At 41.1% G+C, this 22,192-nt stretch overlaps 2 protein-coding genes across 4 annotated transcripts; both read left to right on the top strand.

Moving 5' to 3' along the window:
• The first annotated feature begins 1,204 nt into the window (after positions 1 to 1,204).
• Positions 1,205 to 12,532, top strand: PURA (purine rich element binding protein A). Of its 3 annotated transcripts, none has more exons than XM_045075420.1 (2): positions 1,205 to 1,330; positions 7,126 to 12,532. In XM_045075420.1, exon 2 carries the CDS (start codon positions 7,270 to 7,272, stop codon positions 8,236 to 8,238), a length of 969 nt encoding a protein of 322 aa, XP_044931355.1. In that variant the 5' UTR covers positions 1,205 to 1,330; positions 7,126 to 7,269; the 3' UTR covers positions 8,239 to 12,532. The 3 variants fall into 3 exon arrangements, with proteins under 3 accessions (XP_044931355.1, XP_044931354.1, XP_044931356.1); XM_045075419.1 differs by lacking the exon at positions 1,205 to 1,330 and adding an exon at positions 1,333 to 1,462; XM_045075421.1 differs by lacking the exon at positions 1,205 to 1,330 and adding an exon at positions 6,424 to 6,612.
• Positions 12,533 to 12,710: 178 nt separating this feature from the next.
• LOC101689361 (IgA inducing protein) lies at positions 12,711 to 21,879 on the top strand. The gene has a single exon (XM_004744817.2). It carries the CDS (start codon positions 21,553 to 21,555, stop codon positions 21,712 to 21,714), a length of 162 nt encoding a protein of 53 aa, XP_004744874.1. The 5' UTR covers positions 12,711 to 21,552; the 3' UTR covers positions 21,715 to 21,879.
• Positions 21,880 to 22,192: the final 313 nt, after the last annotated feature.

The following is a 22,192-nucleotide window of genomic DNA, read 5'->3' as shown; positions in this document are numbered from 1 at the left end:
GTTAGGACAGTGACTAAATTTTCCTAAACTACAGGCTGACTTCTTTGAGACCTATTTAAATAATGATAAAGATGGTAAGGCAGCTATTTATTTGCAGCTAATAATTTTTAATTGATCCATCTTCCACGTATGCAATGTGACAGGATGGAGATGTGACAGCGTACAAAGTGAGGAAAAAGTTACCGTGCACCAAAAATCTTGTCAAACTTGGTAAGATTTCAAAAAAACTCTTAAAGGACAAATTTTATAGTTCTGCATTTCGCCCTCGCGTAGCAATTTATGAAAATTAACTCGCCTCTTACACTTTTCTCCTCTCAGCCCAAGGACGCATAAATAATATTTATCAGGGCTTTGTCCTTAGTCACAGTCCCTCGAAGGGGCCCAGTTTCACCTACACTGCGTGGGAGGCTGGGCACCAGCCCCACACTTCCTGTCAAGGATTCCAGGGGCTAAAGCCTTAATGTGGTCTCGCTCCTTCTTCTTTATGCTAATTATGCCCTTCTAGCCCTCTCCGCGGGCGTCCGAAGGCCAAGGTGAGACCCTCCCGGAAGATGAAAGGCCTATTGCCTCCTGAGACTTGCGGGCGGAACGAGGGCGGGTGGAGAGGGTGACAAGAGTGGTGGCTGCACCGATAACGACGCTGAGGGCCCTAAGTTGGAGCTGATGCAGGCCCTACGGGGTTCTAGCCCCGCCTGAGCCTAGCTCAGCCTTCAAAGCCTAACGAGAGTAAGTCCTCCTAGGGGCGCCACGGGCGGTGAGTGGAGGAAGTGCGGCCAAAGAGGCCACAGGCAGCCCCCTCCTCAGACGCGCCTCAAGGCCTGGGCCGTGGGCTGTTGACGCGCCAACGGCGGAGAAGGCGCGCGCACGCGCAAGAGGGGGGCGGAGGGAGCGCGCTCCGCGCCCGCCGCCGCGGCAACTGAAACGGAGGGACGCGAGGGCGGAGGGCGCGAGCCACGGGGGGAGGATGGGGGAGAGATGGTGGGTAACGCGGAGCGCGCGCTGACGTCGCTCGGAGTCACGCACGGAGCGCCGGGTTACGCGCCGACGTCTGGCTGCCACGACTTGCCGTCTGCGGCGGCGGCGAGCGATCCCGCAGGGGAAGGAGGAGGAGGAGGGAGAGCCAAGGGGGCTGTGAGTGAGCGGGAGAAGCAGGGTGTGAGCCGGACTTGCCCGCGGGAGGGAGAACGAGCGAGAGCCGAGCCAGCCATCCGAGCCGCCTCCTCCTCCTCCCCTCGGCGTCCCGCCCCCGCCTGCCAGCCCGCCCTCCTTCCTCCTCAGCCGGCAGAGCCCGACTGAGGCGCCGCTCGGCTCGCGCCGCTGTCCAGGACAGGTGTGCGCGCGCGCGCCCTCCTCCCCCCTCCCCCTTTCCTCGCGCCAGCCTAGCGCCTGCCTAGCGCGCGCCTTCCCTCCCTCCAGCCCGCGCCCTCCCTCACCTGCGGCAGGACAGCGCCCGCCCGCCCGGGTAAGCCCCTCGCGACCTTCCCTGCTGGCACTGCCACAACTCGAGGTGCCGCCCACCCCGTCCCCTTTAATTGCGCTCGTATGCCCCAGGAATAATTACTGTACCATCGTAGACATCCTCGAACCCTCCCTCCGGGGACTCTGGCAGTGCAGCAACATCCCCCCCACCCCCGTAGCGCACGAACGAACGAACGAACTCCCACCTCCAAAAAAGAACAAAATCACACGCCCCTTAAAAAAAAAAAAAAGACAATCCTACCTCCGCAGACGCTTGTAGACCACCAATGGTGACGTTTGCTTAGCAATCCCTAAGCCCCATTTCCCCTGGCCACCTTCGCCCCGGGCCTGGGACAGTGCGCCAAATGTGGCCGACACTCCCTGCACAGCAACCCTGGCAGGAGGGGAGAGGAAGGAGGGTTCTAGGCTTCACTACCAACCCCTCCTCTTCTCTGTTCAACCCCCACCCCCGCAATGCATACACCCGCCCAGGATGCGTTGTAAAAATAAAAAATAATACATTGGTGCTGACATCGCAGATGAAGGCAGGCCCAAGGATGGGTGGTCCGAACAAGGAATTTTCGGAGCTAGGTCAGCTCATCAGTCTCCTCTGCTTTTGTTTGGGGGCAGAAGGAACGGATGCGAATCTGGAGGGTCTTCCCTTTGAGTGACAGTGGGCTCCGGAAGCGGTTTGAAATGTCTGTAGAAGGGACCCCCACAAATACATCTGCCTTGTTTCCGAAGTTGGGTAGAGAAAGGCCCAAGTCCGGCTAGGGCAACTTTCTTTGGCTCCTTGCTGTCTACCCCCGAATTAATGCCACCTGCATTTCCGCTGTCTGTGAGGGACCCTCTTAAGGGTTCTAATTCGTTCTGTCGGGCCAGGTGCTTTTGGAGAGCTTTTTGGCATTGGTGTCTATGCATGTGTCCCGTGTCCTTGGAAGGGAGGTCCCAGTGCTTTACAATAGACGGAATTTGGTTTGACATCTTTTGGTAGACTGTCAGAGGTGAAAAGGAATTTTTTTTATTACTTCAAGACCCCTACTGCTTCCAACCCAAACTGACGTTTGCGAATTGCGGCTTTGAAAATTGAAGTGTTGACTATAAAGTGTGGAGAGTTGCTGATTTCATTCCTTTGGGTACTAGTAAAACCTTTTAAGTATCAGCCGGAAGAGAGTGAGGTATTGACATTTGCATCGGTTCTATTTGGGCCTTTTGGGTACATAAAATGTCGGGTTCTCAGAATCTTTGATCGAATTTAGAATGTGTGCTACGTTTATTTAACTCTTTTGCAAATGCTTAAAATGAAAACATTTTGTGAAGTGCGAGGATTCTCTTCAGATTTTGAATGTTTAATTCATATCTTTAAACATTAAAATAGCATTGGAGAGGCATAATTTCAAAGATTAGGTGAGCTATAGGAGGACGATAATGCTTTTTAAAAAAATTGATTGATGAACTACTATTACTATTTGTCTTTGTTGTTGTTAAACGTTAACATTTACTTTACCCTTCATTTTTCTGATAGCCCTGAGAAGAAATGGGTAATTCCTCCACTTTAAACCCTTGCAGTACAACATTCCAGTTAGTTTTAATGATTTGAGTATTGAAGATAATTGTCTAGTTTAAGACAGGTATTTAACCTAAGTAGTACTTGACAACACAATTTCTAATATTCTTGCTTCTCTTTTATTTTGGAAATCTGTGGTATTAATCAGCATATTGTTTCTGTTGGGAACTCCATAATCGAAAGGGTTTATTACCCAGAGGTAGATTCCCTCCCTCCAATTTTATTTTATACGTATGTGTTAATTTTTACTTTTAAAGACTAAAGCTGAATTAGGTTATTTTAGAATCTCCAGAATCACCCATAGTTAAGGCTGAGGAAGACTGAGACTTTTTTCCTTCTTGTTCTGCCTAATGTTTGTTTCACTTATGAACAATTTTTTGTTGGTAAGAGTTTGTTAACGACATAGAGATAGTGGGATTAAAAATAAAGCAATCTCTGTTCTCTTCAAAATGTGTGTAGTATTAATAAAAGAGCACAAGAAATCTAAAGATATTTATCAGGGTTTTTAAAGTAAGCAAACTTGGAGTAGAAATAGAATATTATTTGATGATTTTTAATTAATACCTATATTTTGCTGCATATTAATATATTTCGTTTACCCTTTGCCTTTTTCTACATTGTATTGAAATCATCAGTTTAATTTTACAACCGTTTGTTTCAAAATAACAAATTCAAAAAGCTAGAAACTAGAACTGACTTTTCATTTTCCAAGTATACTATTTAAGTAATTAGCAAATGGCTAGAAGTCTTTTCAAATCTATAGATTTTCTCATGGAGTTTCAATGTTAGGATGCAAATCTAACTTTGAAATTCTTTTTAAGGTTCTAAACTTTTTAAGGCTTTACTCTGAGTCAATATTCATTCCTCCCAGACTGTTAAGACTACTGTATTCTGTAGCCTAAGGAAAGCCGCCTTTCACCACCATGCCCTCCCCAGTCTGACCAAAGCCCCACAGTTACAGGCTTATCCTGAAATTAACTTTTTGAGTAGTGAAAATGTACTAAATATCCAATTTACCATTGAATTATTTTGGAAAAGCCATTGTTAACTTTTTTAATCTTTTAGATACATTTGTAAAATAGGAGAGAAACTGGTAGTATATAATGACAAAAATTTTATACATATATAACAAATAGTGTAACATAAGTAAGTGCAAATTATGTGGAGAGGTCCAGGTCTCAGTCGTTTGCTGATTTGGGCTTAAAATTCCCAGTGTGAGCATGCAAATGATATTTAACTTGTGCTTTGTCTAGAAACTTCATCAGTTGCCTCTGCGCTGGGGAACTAAGAATTCAGTTTCTGGTGACAGACACCTTTTAAGAAAATCAGGGTGTTCCTAAACTCAAACCGTTTCAGAACCCCTGGATGTAAATATTTGGGACAGAGAGCAAGAAATTTAGACTCTAAAGTTGGTCCAAGAAGACGAGCAGTTTTAAACCGTAGTTTTCTGTCCTGGAGGAAGCAGTCATTAGTATGGAAGGATGGGAGGCACGTGTCCCTTCTTCGCAGTCCCATTGGGCTTCTTGCTGCTGTGAACTCTCTTGAAGGGGCAAGGGCTTGGTTCTGCGCAAGGTAAACCCCAGAAGAGCAGGAGCTCTTCTAGATCAGACTTATACAAATCTTAGCCTCATTTTACAGCTGGAAACGTAATACCCCGCCCTGCTCTGTGTGGAGACCCTGCCACTAAGCGTTTCTGTCCCAGTTTGGGGCCAGGGTCTATCCAGGGTCCTGATCGCTACTGTGTGAGCCTGGAGGATCCACTGCTCTTTCTCACTTGAAATTTTGCGCAGTCGGAAGTTCGCCAACAGTTCTTCTCTCCCCTTCCCTGCAGACTTGGGGACAAGGGAGGGAGTTCAGAAAAATCAGTACTAAAAGGGTACAATGTGAATCCGGAGGATGCCCCTCCGCCCCCCGCAACTAAGGAGAAGTTTTTTATGTGGCCCAAAGTCCAGATTTCTGTCTCTCAGAATGGGCCTCCCCCTCAGGGAATCATTCCAGGGACTACTGGACAGGTGGGTGGTTCTGGGGCTGGTTCCCACAGGACTACTCCAGTTTGCTCTTTGGTAGCCATCGTGCTTTGCCCTGTTTCTTGCTCTGTAGCGGGAAGTAGCAAACATCAACCCAGAGCTAAAGGAGCTAATGTGGGTAGAACGGGACCCTTGCTAAGAGAAAAGGGAAGCTGTGAATATTTCGCAGGCAGGTTTGCCTAGGTGATGAAAGGATATATTAGGAGGCTTTGAGGGCTCAGTCATTGACAAGGCTTATGTACTAGAAGGGTCTGGGTTTCTTGATCATTACTTGATCTACCCCTTTGTTTTCCAGGAAGCTTGCGCAGCTGTCTCTGGGGCTGAATGAGGGAGGCAAGACTCCTTACTTTGGGGGTTGAGGGATTTTCAGTGGGAATGGAGCCCACAAATGGGACAGACACACTGTTCTAAGGATGGAGGCAACAATCCATGCTTGAGAAAGCCAGGAGTAAGGCTGTGAGGTCTGTATCCCCTGAGCCCAGTGCAGAAGGTGATAAGGAGAGTGTAAGGGGGATCTGCCGGGGTTCCCCTGGAGATAGGCCTTAGCTTTCCCTCAACTGTTAGAACTACAGACTGCAGGGAGGGAGTATGAGCATTTGCTGTATATATAGGAGAAAGGAAACAGGCCCTAGATTATGCCTTAGATCTAGGAAGATGGAATTCACTTATTTCCGAGCCCCTTTCCGAGACCAGACACCCCCTTTAGCAGTCACTGTCCAAAGATTCATTGGTTACTTCGTGGTTGGTAACATAGCTGTCACCTAAAAACCATTAATCACTTAATGTTTTACTTTTTGAGAGGTGGGGGCTCTCCTTGACACTTAAGAGTTTCTGGGAGGAGGGGTAAAACAGGCGAGCGAACCTGCGTTAATGAAACCCGTAAGGAACTGCGTTTCCCAGGAAATTCCTGACATTTTTAGCTCGTGAATTTCCTAAATCTTGCTTGGTTTTCTCTTCCATTCTGGGTCCTTCCAGTGGGGAACAAGAGTGGGTCGGGGGCTGACGCCTCGGTGGGGCCTGGTTCATCCGCAGAGCTGGCCGGCAACCCAGGTTGGGCTCAGCCTTGAGCAGGGTGCCCCCCTTCCCCAAATCTCGGAAGGAGGAGGGGGAGGCAGGCGGGTAGTTGTGGTCCCAAAGGGGGCTGGTTGATGGTTTTTGGGTGAGTGTGGGGTTTCTTTTTGATTGTTGCTGAGGGGGGGAAGGGCAGAGCCAACGCGAACAGGCACTGCGGGCACCCCGGCCCTGGTGCGACTGCCGTCCTCTGCTCGGCTCCCCCCCGCCGGTGAGTGCGCCCGCCCGCCCGCCGCCCGCCCGCCCGCCCGACTGTGCGGGGCTGCGGTTGGGGGGAGGGGGGAGCGGGATCATCTGAGGCCAGAGCCGCTGCCGTGCGCGGGGAGGGGGAGCGGCGGGAGCGAGGGGAGGGACGGGCTAGGTGTCTGCTGCTCCGCGCCACTGCTGCCAGCGCCCCGTCCTTATCCCAGGCAGCCCCTTCTGCAGCTAAGGGTTACCGCCGCACCATCTCTCCTGTTCCTTGCCCGCCTCTGCGGCCAGGGCTCTGCGGTAGGAGACAGCCCAACCAGGCAGTGGGTGGGCCTGTCTGGGTTTGGGTTTGGGTCTGGCTGGGGCCCACAGGGGTGGGTGGCCGTGACTTGGTGTCCCCTGTCTGCTGCGGGCTCACTTGCCTTTCACAGGCCCTTCCCCCACATTCTCTCTTTGGGGTCACTGGAAAGCAAAGCTCAGGCCTGATCCCTGTGCTTAGTATGGCAGTCCCCTTCTAACCCCTGGTCCCCCAACTCCCTGGGCCGAGGCCGCTCAGGGTCTGGCCAACAGCGACAGCCACAGTGGTGGTGGCGGCAGCAGCTGCGACGCGGCGCGGGCCCCCCCCCCCCCAGCCAGGGGTGTGGGGTGAGGGCCGGCGGGTGGGCGCCGCCTGGCGGGCGGGCGGGCAGGGGGCTGGCATCAGGGACGGGGCGCATGTCACGTGCTGGCGGGCGGGTGGGCGCGTACAGTAGGGCGCCCTGCTACTGTACTGGGGAGTCAGTGCCCTGTTACCGGGTCTCGTCTCTCCCGCAGATCTCGCGAGAGTGGCTGACTGGCTGTGGGGGTTGCGGCGGCAGCAGGCGGAGCCGGGGAGGGAAAGCAGCGGCGGCTGAGGCGACTGAGGCGGCGGGCGGAGCGGCAGGCGGCGGCGGCGGCGCGGCGGCGGAGCGCAGCATCATGGCGGACCGAGACAGCGGCAGCGAGCAGGGTGGTGCGGCGCTAGGCTCGGGCGGCTCCCTGGGGCACCCAGGCTCGGGCTCGGGCTCCGGCGGGGGCGGTGGTGGCGGCGGGGGCGGCGGCGGCAGTGGCGGCGGCGGCGGCGGGGCCCCGGGGGGGCTGCAGCACGAGACGCAGGAGCTGGCCTCCAAGCGGGTGGACATCCAGAACAAGCGCTTCTACCTGGACGTGAAGCAGAACGCCAAGGGCCGCTTCCTGAAGATCGCTGAGGTGGGCGCGGGCGGCAACAAGAGCCGCCTCACTCTCTCCATGTCAGTGGCCGTGGAGTTCCGCGACTACCTGGGCGACTTCATCGAGCACTACGCGCAGCTGGGCCCCAGCCAGCCGCCCGACCTGGCCCAGGCGCAGGACGAGCCGCGCCGGGCGCTTAAGAGTGAGTTCCTGGTGCGCGAGAACCGCAAGTACTACATGGATCTCAAGGAGAACCAGCGCGGCCGCTTCCTGCGCATCCGCCAGACGGTCAACCGGGGGCCTGGCCTGGGCTCCACGCAGGGCCAGACCATTGCGCTGCCCGCACAGGGGCTCATCGAGTTCCGCGACGCTCTGGCCAAGCTCATCGATGACTACGGAGTGGAGGAGGAGCCGGCCGAGCTGCCCGAGGGCACCTCCTTGACTGTGGACAACAAGCGCTTCTTCTTCGATGTGGGCTCCAACAAGTACGGCGTATTTATGCGAGTGAGCGAGGTGAAGCCCACCTACCGCAACTCCATCACCGTGCCCTACAAGGTGTGGGCCAAGTTCGGACACACCTTCTGCAAGTACTCGGAGGAGATGAAGAAGATTCAAGAGAAGCAGAGGGAGAAGCGAGCTGCCTGTGAGCAGCTCCACCAGCAGCAGCAGCAGCAGCAGGAGGAGACTGCCGCTGCCACCCTGTTGCTGCAGGGTGAGGAAGAAGGGGAAGAAGATTGATCAAACTGAATGGAAAAAAACCCACACACACATGCATACACACACACACACACAGCCACACACAGAAAATATACTGTAAAGAAAGAGAGAAAATAAAAAGTAAAAAAGTAAAAAAAAAAAAAAAAAAAAAAAAAGAAATAACTGTTAACTCCAAGGGAGCACCACCCACAGAACCTCCACCAACTGACAGTTTCTCTTCCTGACTTGCCACCCATCGCTGGATGTTGTCCACTTTATCCACCATATAAAACAGTAAGCAGCTGCTAAAAACAAAAAACAAAAAAAATACAAAAAGTAATAACATTATATGAACTGTGTTTCCTACTTGATTAAAAAATATAAAGAACTGAGTGTTTATTTCCCTAATTAACCAAGAACTTTTGTACACGTTTAAGCTATTATTATTAAAAGTGTTTGCAAAATGGTCAAGATTATAATATTGCTGAATTATATAAAAGTCCTTTTCATGTTGAGCTAACATTTGACTTTAGCACAAAAAAGAGATATTTTAGAACACGTAAAATAATATTTTTAGTTTTTCTCATTTTGTTACCAAATTTCAAACCTTACATGGAGGTTATTATAGTATATTTGACACCCTATATACCTGTGATTAGAGATGTGTATATATATGAGGGCTAGGCATGCTGTGTGTCTGAGCTTTGTCTAAATGTTATGCAGAAGTTTGTAGAGTTAAAGGTACGTAGGTTTAATTCATGCAAGGTAAACAATAAGTGCTCTCTTTTATACAATATGCATTGCATCTGGACCTTAAACATATAAAAATGGTCAGTGAAACTTCTGTGAACATGAAGAAATTATTAAAAAAGGCATTTAAATGAAATTTGCTAAGTTGTGATTTTTACGGTTGGAACCAAAGTTATTCAAATAGTAAAAGGAAAAAGAGAAAGAAAGATAAAGGAAATCTCCCATAATATTTTTCTGCATCTGTTTGCTTTGACTGAGTAGGTGTTTTGTCATTATTGTGTATATGAGATGTATCGTTCATAATATATTTTTTTTATTATGTGTAGAAAGATTTTAAAAACTAACGTGCAGCAATTTCCAGTGAACCTGTACTTGGACATCAGGTAGCGAGTCTATTTGTGGTCACTAGCACTGTCTCCTAAACTAGTAAGAGGTCTGAAGCTGTTCTTTGATTTTTGCCAGTGCTATTAACTTATGTAGACCTGTTAAAAAGCAGAGCAACAAAATTATAGTTATCCTACTGAGCCATGGATTCTGAGTTTCATTTTAAAAGTGAAAGCCAAGTTGGTATGTGTAAAGGATTTCCATGTAGCTGTGGTGCTAGTTATTACTGGCTACATTATATGCTAAATGTATTTGTGTTCCCCAAGTGTACAAGCCTATCAAAAGTATGTTCTATAACTCATATAATTCAAGGTGTAGGGTATGAAAATGCAAAGCTTAGGAGAGCACTTTACCAAGTTGGTGTCCTCCAAACTGAAATTGTTTGTAACGATAGTCTTTACAGGATTTCATTTAAAGATGTTCGTGTGCTTTTAATTGACAACTAACTTCTTGCTGCTGTATAGTAAAATATTAATATATTTTTATCATTAAACTGCTGCATGACTATCATCTTTGAGTGAAGAGAAAATGTTATAAAAAAAAAAGATGCCTTAAACAGTACATTTTGGTTTGGAATTCTGTAGAAAGTATTTTGGTTTTAAAAAAAAAAAGGATCTTGTCTGACATAGAGAGTTCTGGGAATGGAATTGTTTCTTGGCAATCCAGCCATATAGATCTTACTGCTGTATGTAGAAGACACCACCTGTAGGAGCTGGAAGGTATCAGTGCTTCTCACATTGTAAAGCATTGGCCTAGGAAGGTGAAACTGGTCTTTTTGAAGGATTTTTTTTTTTTCCTGCTGGTTCTTTGGGTTTTGATTTGATATTTTAAGCTTCCTGGTTGAGTGTGTTGTCTTTGTTTTTGAGATCTACTGTATGTGTTGAATAACAAGCTATTTCCATTGTACTGTGCATTTTCCCATTAAATTGTTTGCTTTTAATATTCATACAATGTTAAATATGAGGTGACCGTACAATAGTTAGGAATTTCTTTACTTACAAAAATCACTGGAAATGATTAAATTGCTTTTCCCCTTCCCCCAAGGTGCATTTTTCTTATTTCCATATAGTAAAGTTGAGCTTTTACAGTGCATAATGTGACATTTGGAATGCTTATCAACTGCATGTAAACATTAATAACCTGCACTTTTTTGTCTTAAGGTTTGTTGAGCTGTTTTGTTCACTGTACTTTTACTGTGATATGGAAAAGACTGCATTCTCTGTGCTGTTACTAGTTAGGAAAGAGAATTGCTTTGATTTTGTCTCTTGTTTACTATAGCTTCTTAAAGTTAAGCCTTGTACTACAGGTTGTTGGAGTACTCCTAGATCAGTGTTTCATAGTAGCCAGCAATAAGTAGTGCAAGTCAACAAAAACACAGCAAACTTAGGCAAAGTGTCCTTTCTTTGAGATGCGAGTTCTTTCATGAGGTTTTCTTTAGGATCAGAGTTACCTAAAGTGAAGCCTTTCTTACCTACAGACTTCAGATTCTGCTTGGAATCCTACCGGATCAATAAGCACATATATTGTGCAACTGTCTTTACACTATAACAGTTAAACACAATCTTACTAAGATTTTGAAACCAGTGTCTGATTTATGGTCAGTGGGTTTAAAAAAAATCCACATGCAAATCTTTTAAGACTTGAGAGGTGATCTTAGAAAAGACTAAGTGTCTGTAAAGATGCTCTTTTTTGCATCTTACTTTACCTCCCCAAGCACCCGTCCAACCTTCCCTTCCCTCTACTGTTTCATCCTTTCCTCACCCTTCCTCCCAGGTGCTCGGTACTTTACCAAGGTTCTATATCTCAGTGTTTTATGTTGGAGTTTTTCCTTGTTTTTATTTTACTGGTTGGTAAACCCTGTTTGTGCTGAAATGAAAAAGGAGATGGTATATTTGACCATATGTGTTATTCACAGAAGACAGTATGATCAAATGTGCCAAAAACAAGCAAACAAAACTTAATTCCTGACAAGTATGCCTTATTTTTAATGATCTGCTTTGTCTTACGATTAAGGTCCAAGAGCTTGGTTAAACTATATTATTTGCCTAAGTATAAAAGAAAACTTGAAATGCATTGCAATATTTACGTTCTTTAAAATGAGAGACACTGTCAAGTAATTTAATCCAGAGATCAGCCACCAGATTTGAAATGCCCATATATGTGTGTGTGTTTGGTGTTGTTGTTTTTTTTTTTCTTTTAAATCACCAAATCTTTTTTTAAGCTATTTTTTATTTGTGCCTCCTATTTATCATGCTGATGTTAGAAGCAGCAGTCATCCAGCCACAGAGGGAGCTAAAGTTAACTAACCAGAACTGTAGAAATCATTATACATGCCTTTGACAACAAAGGAAGTTCATAAGAAAAGCCATGTCGGCTTTTCCTCTACTAGATACAGATTGAAGGTAGATGAATATTTGCCAAATGGAAAGGAGAGACAATGTGAGTCAGGAAAGACAAACTTTCCCAGCTTCCTAAAAGCTATGGAGAGTAGAAACCAAAACCAACAGGGAAATAAAAACCTTGAAAGTCTCACTTTCTAGTCCCATGCAGGGGTTGAAATTTGACTCAAAGTGGAAAATATATTGATATGTTTTTTTAGGTCTTCACATCTAGAGATGGATAACTATTCCAATTTGATTTTTCAGGTAATGGAGAAAGCTGCTAGTAATTTTAACCCCTGCCTAAAGAAGACAGATAATTTCATTTGGGAGCAAATACTTATTGCCTTGAAAAATAGCACTGTAATAGCCTATGATAATTAGTTGTAGAATAACCTTTATCCCTTTTAAACTATGCAAATTATTAAATAAGTGTAAATTAGGACTCAATTAAAGATAGTTGATTATATTGCAATCAGATGGCATTCACAAACTTAACTGGAGCATATACAAATGAAATCTATTAGTCTAAGAGTTTTGTATGCTAACAGAAAAATATAATTTAGCTACCTATTCTAAAAATGGTGAATATTATTAATATTGTATAATAGGACTGGGAAGACTGCCTCCTTTTTTGAAGAGAGAGAGATTAAGGATTTTTATAATTGTTTTTCATCAAATTTTAATATTTTTGTCAAATTTTTAGGTATTTAATTTGTAAAACAGTTTGCTTTGTACTGGCATACAGAAAATAGGGTATTGATTTTAAACTTTTTGAAGCCAAGTGATCAAGTACATTTGTAATAAAAGTCAATGGATCTATATCAGTTGTACTCACTGTTTTCATTTCTTATTCTTATTAATACAGGAATGCTATCCTTTTTCTGCAGGAACACTACTAAATTTGGGTGGAAGGGAGGGGAAGAGATAAGTCTGTTGATAATGAGAATCTGGGTGGGTAACTATGGCCCAAGCACTTTATATGATCTATAAGTCAATTAAGATTTGGTATATTAAAGAAGATGCATATGTCGGTTTTTTTCTTCCTGTTTTCATATGGAACTTGATGTTTGTGGGATTATCTCATTCATTGTTGCTGTGCTTTAACATTTTGCATTTGGCACTGCTGAAACTTTCTAAACATATTTTTCTTTTTATGACATTTTGAGTATATGCCAGCTGTGGTGAACCCACCATGGGCATGATTATTACTTCTGTCTCCCACACGTGGTTCGCCCTCCTTTCTTCAATATTCCCACTCATTTTTTCATATTTTACACACACACACACAGATTACCACATGATTTTAGAATGGAGATTTCTGAGATTGTTGCTGTAGTTGTTTTCATAGCTCCACAATTCATTTTCATTTACATGTGAACATACTTTTAATATTTTTCCCCATTTAAAAAACTGAGATACCAAATCTAATGACTTTTTTCCCTTTGCTGAGTTTTTTCAATATCAGAATGAGATCCTGCTTTCTATGTAAAAGGATGCTTAAAAAGGGGGGAAATCTTCAGCAACTTAGGTTTGGAACAATTGGTGATAACTCTGAGTATAACATTTATAGTTGAATATCTTTAAATTTGAGTATCTTAATAATTTGGAGAGATATTTTTTCATGAGAGTGGAATGAATAGGAAAGAATTTATTGGAATTGCTTATGTAAGCAAATTCACAAGTTATTTGTGTTTTCTGTTAAAATTTATCCATTTCTAAATCATAAATTATAATATTTCTGGGTTTTTAAATTGTAAGCTAACTGAATTTAGACCATTTGTAATAGAGTACACTATAAAATGAAAATAATCACTGCTATTAAAATTACTCTTTTCACCCAGCTGCATTAATTACCATAGAGAATTTGCAACATATTTTTAAGAAAACCTGATTTTAATATTTGGGGAGTTATTTTATCCTAAAAACCCGAATTTAAGGCCTAGGCCATTTGACAAGCTCTTTTCAAACAAATTTCATTATTATGAGTTAAGTGAGGATCATCTAAACTAGCATTATCATGTCAGGTAGAATTTCATAATGCAAAAACAGCCAAGTGGAAAGTAAACAATATGATTAGTTCAAGCCAACAATTTGTCATCTTACAGCTGCTAAACTGACTACCAAGTTTTGATGTTGAATGGTCTAGGCAATTTATGTCTCTAGGAAAGCTGAGTATGGCAAAGGTCATTTGTTAGAAACCTTTTTCTTAAAAAAGTTTCATAGTTACTCATGTATTTTTATTTTGTCCCCATATGTTTGATATTTGTTTTTTTTCCTTTTCTTTTCTTTTTTTCCCCTGATGTGCTTTGCTTTTGTGGAAAATTGTCTTGTTTGATAGGTAGAAACATGGTGGTGATCCTCTATATAAAATAAAGTTAATTCTTAAGGACCATAAATATTTTACTCATTTTGGAATTGCAAGATTTTTGAATTTTCATGAAAGCATACTTTGTTTTGATGACTATTAGCAGTTTGCTTATTAAACATTTTGTAACATTTCATAGGAAAAAATTAAGCTGAAAGTTTAATTTTCTTGATTTAGGGTGCACTTTAATAATTTGAGAGGCCTCCAAGTTCAAGGACCAAACCTTTATATTCCGGAATTTTGAGAATCATGGAAGTACTCTTCTTAACATGTGTTTTAGTCTAAGCTGCATTAAAACAGAAGGATCCTCAGAGGACTTAGGATGTCCTTATTGTGAAGTAGCAAACTTATGGGACAGGTGACTTAGGTATTCACCTTGACTAGCTCAACCAGTAATGGGCATCAGGTAGTGAATTATTAGACACATGTTGGGATTGGGTCAAGCACCCATTCAACTGGAATGGATTGGCAATTTCCAGTGTAGGTAGTTGGTGGCATTTGACCTACCTCCCTACCATGTATGTTTGGCTTTTTTTTCTCCCATTCTCCTTTTTCCTTGTTTTGCTCTCCTTCTTATTTCTTTTTCTTACCATAGGCCTGCCAGTGACACTCAAACTTACCCCTTTAAGAGGGAAGTAAAGAAATTGCTGGCTCCTTCCTTAGAACATGGCTAACTGATCCCAGAAAGATTTCTGTATAATGAGGTAATTGGGCATTTTTTTCTGAGTGCTATTTTCCCCATAGTCTTAAGCTGGCAATCTGAAGGGCATTGAAATTGTTAAAAAAAAAAAAAATTATGTATCAAAGAGAGTAAGAAGTATGTGTATTTTAGGTAAGTTACTGGGGGGTGAGGTTTATTATGGTTTGGAAATTTGAGAGCAGAAAGGGAAGAACTGCTCAATGTGTTCATGATTTGGAGTGTGAGAGTTATATAAGGGAATGGTTTGGTGGTAAAATGGGAGAAATTTTAGGTAGGAAAAGATACTAAAGTGGAGTCTTAAATGAGTGTTGTTTGCTAAGGACAATGAAGTTGATCTTCACTAATGAAGTTTCAGTAAAGCCGGAGAAAATGGGTCCCTTGTTGGTTATGAGAAAGCTGTTGGTCTGTAGCTAGATATGATGATGATGATGCATTACACAAATCTGCTTTCAGGTGTAGGATGTTTGCTTTTCTGGACAAATTAAGTAGCACAATAGTGAAATGACAGCTTTTCTGGTCAAAGCCTGTTGTTGGTACTGGGGACTTACTATTTTGAGGGAAAGAAGATAAGAAAATTTCAAACTTTTTCACTTATTTTTAAACTATCAGAAATATTTATTATACAGATTACTTTCCTGGGTTCATGTTACAGTGTAGTTTAGCTTTACTTTTCAAAATGGTCCTTAGTTCACAAAATCCATATCATACCTTCATTTTACAGAACCTTGAGCCTTTGGTCCACATTAATTTCTTACAAGAGGAGAGTAAACCAGGTAAAAACACTAAACTGCAATTTTAGGTTTCTTTTCCATTTCTTTTACATTTGCATCCCAGTATTTAAGACTGTGGACTTTGTGACCCTCAGTAATACTATATTTCTGAAATTAGACAACATACCTCCCCAAACTCAAATTTCTGTTTGTATTCCCATTTTCTCTGTTACTTTAAAATTGTAGAATTCCCAAGTGTTCAGTAGTGGCAGGTAATAATATAATTTAATATATCTTTGAAGTTCTTATGTTCTTCGTAGGGTGAACTGGTAGTGTCTAGATTTCTGTTCCCAATATCCCAGGAACTTTTTTAATTATCTAAGATAAAGAATTACTATTACATTTTGGTTTTTTAATTACATAATTCAAGCATATTTGGACTCCTTTTTAGTTTAACATGGACTTACTCTCAGTAATTCTGACAGATTATTTCATTTTACCCAAATCTGTATATATTAGTGATAAAATTTCTTGGGTAAAAAAAGACCTTCTATTTTTTATCTGGAAAGTAACTTTGTTTTTTTTGTTGTTGTTTATTGTTGTTTTTTACAAATGCCAAGCTCATTAACAATAAAATTATTATAATTTATTTTTTAAAATTAACATTTAATATGCTTTTCCCATCCTGCCGATTTTAAATTATGATACAATTACATTCTATAACTTGTTTAAATCTGTGCAAAGCCTTCTTAAATAGCCTCTCCCTTAGGAATTGTTTTTAAAAAATGAATTCCCAAATCTAGTCAAGAACCAGTGATTTAAATGACTGCCTTTGAAAGGATTCCTTGAGTCTAGTCAATGGAGATAAATGATAGCCCATTTCCATGCTGCATACAGTTGTTAGGGTTTATAGAGTTATCAATATGTAAAAGTACAAAAGCAGGAAAGATGTAAAGTTGCCTATAAAATTTCTAGTTTTCATTATTTGCACTATTTATCTTTGCACTTGATTTTTTGAAAGTTAAGACTAGTCACTTTCACTTTTGTTTCTAGTCTTTTCTAATTTCTTACAGAATTATTTCAGTATCCCACCCAAAGCAAAACTTATATGCAATTAAATATGCTTTATAAGTCCAAGAAAATATTTCTTAGTGTTAGCTATGTAGAACAAAAATTTGTTTTGATAAAAGTTTTTAATATGGGCCTTTATTTGCCAATATAATCCTTTGTAAATGTGAGCTTTATTAAACTATTTGAATAGACAAAGTGAAAGCTTAGGGTAGAAAAAAATATATATATGTATATGAAACGATGTCTTTGAGTTCCAGCTTCCAGCCTGAGATGGCCTGGTTTTGGAGTGTTGATTTATTTTCACTGAAGTCAATGAGATCTGAGTCTAGCTGGGTAGTGGCTTAAAAAGCTGGAAGCGAAGTGGGTGGCAAGTGGCAGCTCCCTCTTTTATGTAGTTTTCCATAATGCTCATAGAGTTTCATCATGGTCTATATGATATAACTGATATTGAAATAATTACATTAAATGAATATTCCTTTTTGGAATTCAAGGTTCACTCACTTTTTGAGGGGGGAGGGCAGCAAGGGATAAGAGACTTTATTTTAACTAGAAGCATTCTTATAACCTCAAGATGTGCTCTAGGAAGAATAGGAGAACAAAATGTGTACCTGTGAACATATTTTTTGTCTTAGTGAGATTGTGCAACACAGTGTTCAAAATTGCAAAAAAAACCACAAAAAAAAAAAAACGTCGATAGTTTTGTCAATAGAACAGAATGTGTTTTGGCTAAAATTAATTTTTGTACGCTATTTAATTATTTCATTTTATAGTCCCTTCCCTGTATCCTTTTGGGCGCTTCATACTTTAACAAGTGAGAGGCCTCTCTTTAGATCTGGTTTATTTTTGGAATGCCTGAGTGTGTTTCTCGATGGGGGGGGGGGTGCACACAGGGTGGTGGTTTAATTCTTGACATGCTCTTCTTAGCATGTTTTGGTAGTCATTCTCGATCTCATGTTAATAAATTCTGTTGAAAATTCAGTGATGTATTGAAATAGGTAAGTCCTCTATGACATAGTGTGAATGTTTGTGGCTGGACTTTATTGTAGAAACTTGTGGTTTTGTTTTCAGTTTGGGATAGAAAGTTAAACTTCCATTGTTCAAATTTTAGGTTTATCTAGTGGAATTGTGCCCGATAGTTGTCTAACTATGGACCAATCTTGGGGGATGAAGGTTGACAAATGTGTATTTGACTCTAGATAATCCTTTACTCAAAATCATAAATTAAAGGCTATAGTATTAGAGTTGTCTTAAGTTTTAGGTTGTCAGATCTTTAAATGTGGATGATGATCAGCATTGTGTTTATGAGTTTCCTTAGGGAAAAGAGAAAAATTCAGTCTCCAAACCTTTTTTTGGAGACTAAACTTACCATATATGGAAAATGAAAATATTTTAGAAAGTGGCTTTGATTATTTTTTAATGGAGTTTAAATCAGCTTAATTAATTATTTTTCCTAGGTTGAAGCACTTATTTCCCAACTTTGAATAAAGGGAAAAGATCAGCAATTTGGCCCCTTTTTTTCTGAGGCCATTTTTAGTTTTCTGCCCCCATTTCCCAACCCTAGTATAAAATGAATTACGGGTATCCCTCTAAGTCCTTGTAACCCCTTTCTTGAGATCACAGAAACCTTTGATAATCTGATGAAAGTGATGGACCCTCTCCCTAGAAAAAAAAAAAAATGCACATACACAGATAATTTTACATGCAACCTCAGGGGCATCACACATCTGAAACCCAAGATAAGGATCTCTGCTCTAAGTATAAACTCTGTAGAGAAAATTTTAATGCAATTAATTGATAAAATTAAGAATTAACTATTGGCTTAAAACATTTCAGATTGGAATTATTGTTAGATGGTGGCCCCTACTAGCAAAATGTGACATTGCAACCAGCTTTGTTAGACATCCAGACAGAAGGAAAAAAAGTAGCAATGTTCTGAGAGCTATTTATAAGGAGTCAGGGCATCTTTAGATGTGGGAGCCATTCCTGGTTCAAGGCAGGGGTCAGGGTGCCTGACAGCTTCTAGCAGGGTAGAGTTTGATAAACCACAATGCTCAGGATGCCACGGGGTTAGCCATTATCTTAACCCCTTCCTCACCAAAAGATTTTAGTTTTGTCTATTAGGAAAAAAGATGTCACTGGGAAAAAAGATTTGCCTTACAACTTTGCTGGAACACATCAGTTTGGTGATGTATGGGATACCAGTATTATTTGTGAGAAGGTACATAAAACCAAAGTAAATTATTCTCTATGTAGAACATTATTTACTAGTAACATTTGTTTGGATGTATTAGCTTTGACAATTTTTACCAGTAAATATTGGTTTTATTTAAAACTGGGAATCCAGTTTATAAATAGGATAGTTATTGTATCTGTCCTTTCCCCTTATGTAAAGAATGGTTTAAAGATTTATGCATACTTTTTACTTTTCTCTCTTGATGCCATGGAGTGGGGTGGGTGGGGTGGGGGGAAATTTTTGAGTCAATGACTGACAAAATGTCTTCTCCAAATTTAAAAATTGAGAAATCAGCACTTTAAGTCCTAACTCTATATCATTTTAGTGCATGTATTAGTTTTCATAATGATTTTTGGTGCATGCCTTTGGGCTTCTTCAAAAGTGTATAATAGGAAAGTATATTTCCTTTCTTAGAAAGGAGATTTTTTTTCTACTTTGCAACTTGTGATTACAAAAATCTTCCTCTGTGGGAAGATTAACCATGTATTGAACTACTGAAAAGTATATATTTTTAGATATACAGAAGGAATCTACATGGAGCAGCATTCAGACCTATATAGAAGTCATAGCATTCTGTATAGGACCAAAAAGGAAATAACATTAAACACTTAAACAGACTTTGTTGGGTAGAAATACCTTTAGATCTTGCATTGACTTCCAAAAACAAAATACCACAGAAGTTTGCCGAAAACTTTTGTTGTTTGAATTTTCTCTGTCAGTGTATTTAGCCCAAATACAACAGCTTTGGGTTAAACACATACATAAGAATAAAAAAAAAAAAACAAAGCTTAACTAAATAGATCAGTCTGGTTTGTCAATCCAGCTTGACTGAAATAAGTAAACTAATCACTTGGAACATGAAAAACTGTCCAACTCCTCTAAGGTTTTTAACAAAATAACCTTGGCTGATGTGGGAAGATACCCACTTTGATTTCTGACCTGACAGTGAAGATTCATGCTTGACATGATTTCAAACCTGACAGTGTCTGTTTAAGGAGCTATGGTACAGTTTGCTAATTCAATCCCAGATACCTGTTGATTACCTGTGAGATCTAGAGTCCAAAGTAGCCAGCAGCCATATCCCTGAGTGCTCTGTGCCCATCAGATCTCTTAAAGTAAGCAGGGTTGGGACAGGTCACAGCTCAGATGAGTGACCTCAGGTGCTGTGGACAGCCCCAGATTCAAGAATTGTATCTGTTTTCTTGGGAGTCATCACTGAACTAATGTCCCACATGGTATTACTTACTGTAGATGCTCTCTTAGAGGAGGCCCAGAGCACACATCCTAATTGCTTGTGGTACTCAGAGAGGGGGTGCTAACTCTGAGGCCCTGGCCAAATTCCAGTTTAGGGATGTGGGTCTTCTTCTTGCCATTCTAATTGGAAATTGCATCGCTTCCCATTTTCCCTGTTGACCTCAGTGCAAACTGCATTAGTCTGTTTCTTTGCCCTGGTCCCAAGTAAGATGCTGGTGTGTATTATATGGGCCACGTTCATGCCTTATCTTAATGCACAAGAGTTGAGGAATGAGTAAGCTCCATATCAAAGTGCCCTGTAGTTAGAAGGGAACTCTTGTGATGCTTTGGAGGTGAAATGGGCCCTTTTAGACTGTTGGAGAATATGCACTGGCCGGAGCCTTCCAGCCACGAGGTGTGAATTGAAACCTATTTCCCTCTTTTCTTATAGCATGTTGAGAAAATCTGTTGGGTTTTCAGCAGTCAGGGAAGGCCGGAGTTCTGCAGCTTTAATCTGGGTAACTGAAGCTGGTTGGGTCAAGACTTTGGTTTATTAACTGGGTTCTCAGATGCCACAGACTCCGTGAAAAGTCACCATTATTTTCAATGGTTGTGATAGGATTTCCCCCCAGTAGCCATTATTTTAAGATTATATTGCAGAGTTGCTTTATTTGAGCTTTTCATGTATACACAATCCCAAACTGGAAGAAATAATTTAAAAAAAAAAAGGAATCCTGCTGTGAAAGGTATATATTACTCTAGATTTTTCTTACTGTAAATATTGTAAGATTGTAATACTGTCGATATTTTATTAACCAACAAATGTTAATCTATGTGAATTCAGACTTATTTTAAATGTGCTTCTTATTTACTGTGTGTGGTCCCTGTTGCTGACAGTATTAAGTTATATTCTGATGTAAGATTAACTTTATTAAAGAATGTAAACATTAATGTTTCCTTATGGGAAAACAAATAAAGTATAAAGAAGACAATTCTTTTCATTAAAATATACTGTGTATTTACACTTGCTAGACCCAGCACCACTTATAAATTTAGTACACTGTTCAGAATTTTAGTTAACACGGCTGACATGGTTGTGCTCTGTTTGAAAGTCTAAGAGTAGGTATTGTTGGAATATAAAGTTTGTATTTGTCTGCTGTGAATCATAATCTTGAAATTTCTAATCAAGTTTGTAAAATTTTTATAGTAAAACATTTTAATGACAATTTAAAAATTTACTTCTCTAAAGAATGGTCAAAACAGTATCCTTTCAAAAATAGAATTGTTCTTTAATATCTTTCCAAACTGACTTTGGTTAAATGGACCAGATGTATATTAGTTAAAATTTAGGACAAAGTTGTGATATTCTTTGCGTTTACAAGTTAATCCTTATTGGAAATGTGCCAATTATACAGTAGAATATCATTAATTTGCACTGTTTGGGGACCCCATTAAGAATGCTGAATTTTGCCAACTAAGAAGTAAGCAAATGCAATTTAAAAAGTAAATTTGAGCATTCTGTATTAAATATGTGCAGTTATTATCACATGAAGAAGCGCAGTGTGTCGGGCTGTAATATAACCATACTTGCTGTCATGTTCTCCCATCTCAGTGCTGGGAACTCACCATGTGGAAACCAAGCAAATGTGTTGTGCATCAGCCGGCTTGAGTTTGTTCAATATCAAAGCTGAAACTAGCGAGGTCTGCTGTACTGCTTATTGAAGTATTGTGATTCTTTTAGGCATTGATTCTTACAAAATATATACTGTAACAGTATACTTTGTACAGATTTAAATTTTATTTGAAAAAATGAAATAAAGTAGGCAAAAAAATAAAGATGTTTATTTTTCATGTGACTATATAAACAGATCAGTCTTTTGTTTCAGTGTCTTTGATGAGGGGGGAGGATTGGTTGTTCTGGTTGTTCTTGCATTTTTTTTTTTTTCCCTGATAGATGGAAACCATTTTTAGGACTCAGTAACAGGTATACTTGCCTGATCATTAATTGGCCGTAAGCTTTAAGTGTGTTTTCTCACACCGGAAAACTCTATTTTCTATTTTATTTTAAAACACATTTATTGGGGCACCTCGGTGACTCAGTCATTAAGCATCTGCCTTTGGCTCGGGTTGTAATTCAGGGTCCTGGGATTGAGCCCCAGAGTGCAGTGG

This window comes from Mustela putorius, unplaced genomic scaffold (assembly GCF_011764305.1).
Source record: "Mustela putorius furo isolate JIRA1106 unplaced genomic scaffold, ASM1176430v1.1 tig00000145_pilon_pilon_pilon, whole genome shotgun sequence".
NCBI lineage: Eukaryota > Metazoa > Chordata > Mammalia > Carnivora > Mustelidae > Mustela > Mustela putorius.
Note: the sequence above shows the minus strand (reverse complement) of the source record. Positions and strands in the feature narration are given on the sequence as shown.

Excerpts from the sequence above, each read along its gene's own strand:
- PURA (XM_045075420.1), top strand. The coding sequence starts at position 7,270 with ATGGCGGACCGAGACAGCGGCAGCGAGCAGGGTGGTGCGGCGCTAGGC.
- LOC101689361 (XM_004744817.2), top strand. The coding sequence starts at position 21,553 with ATGTGCAGTTATTATCACATGAAGAAGCGCAGTGTGTCGGGCTGTAAT.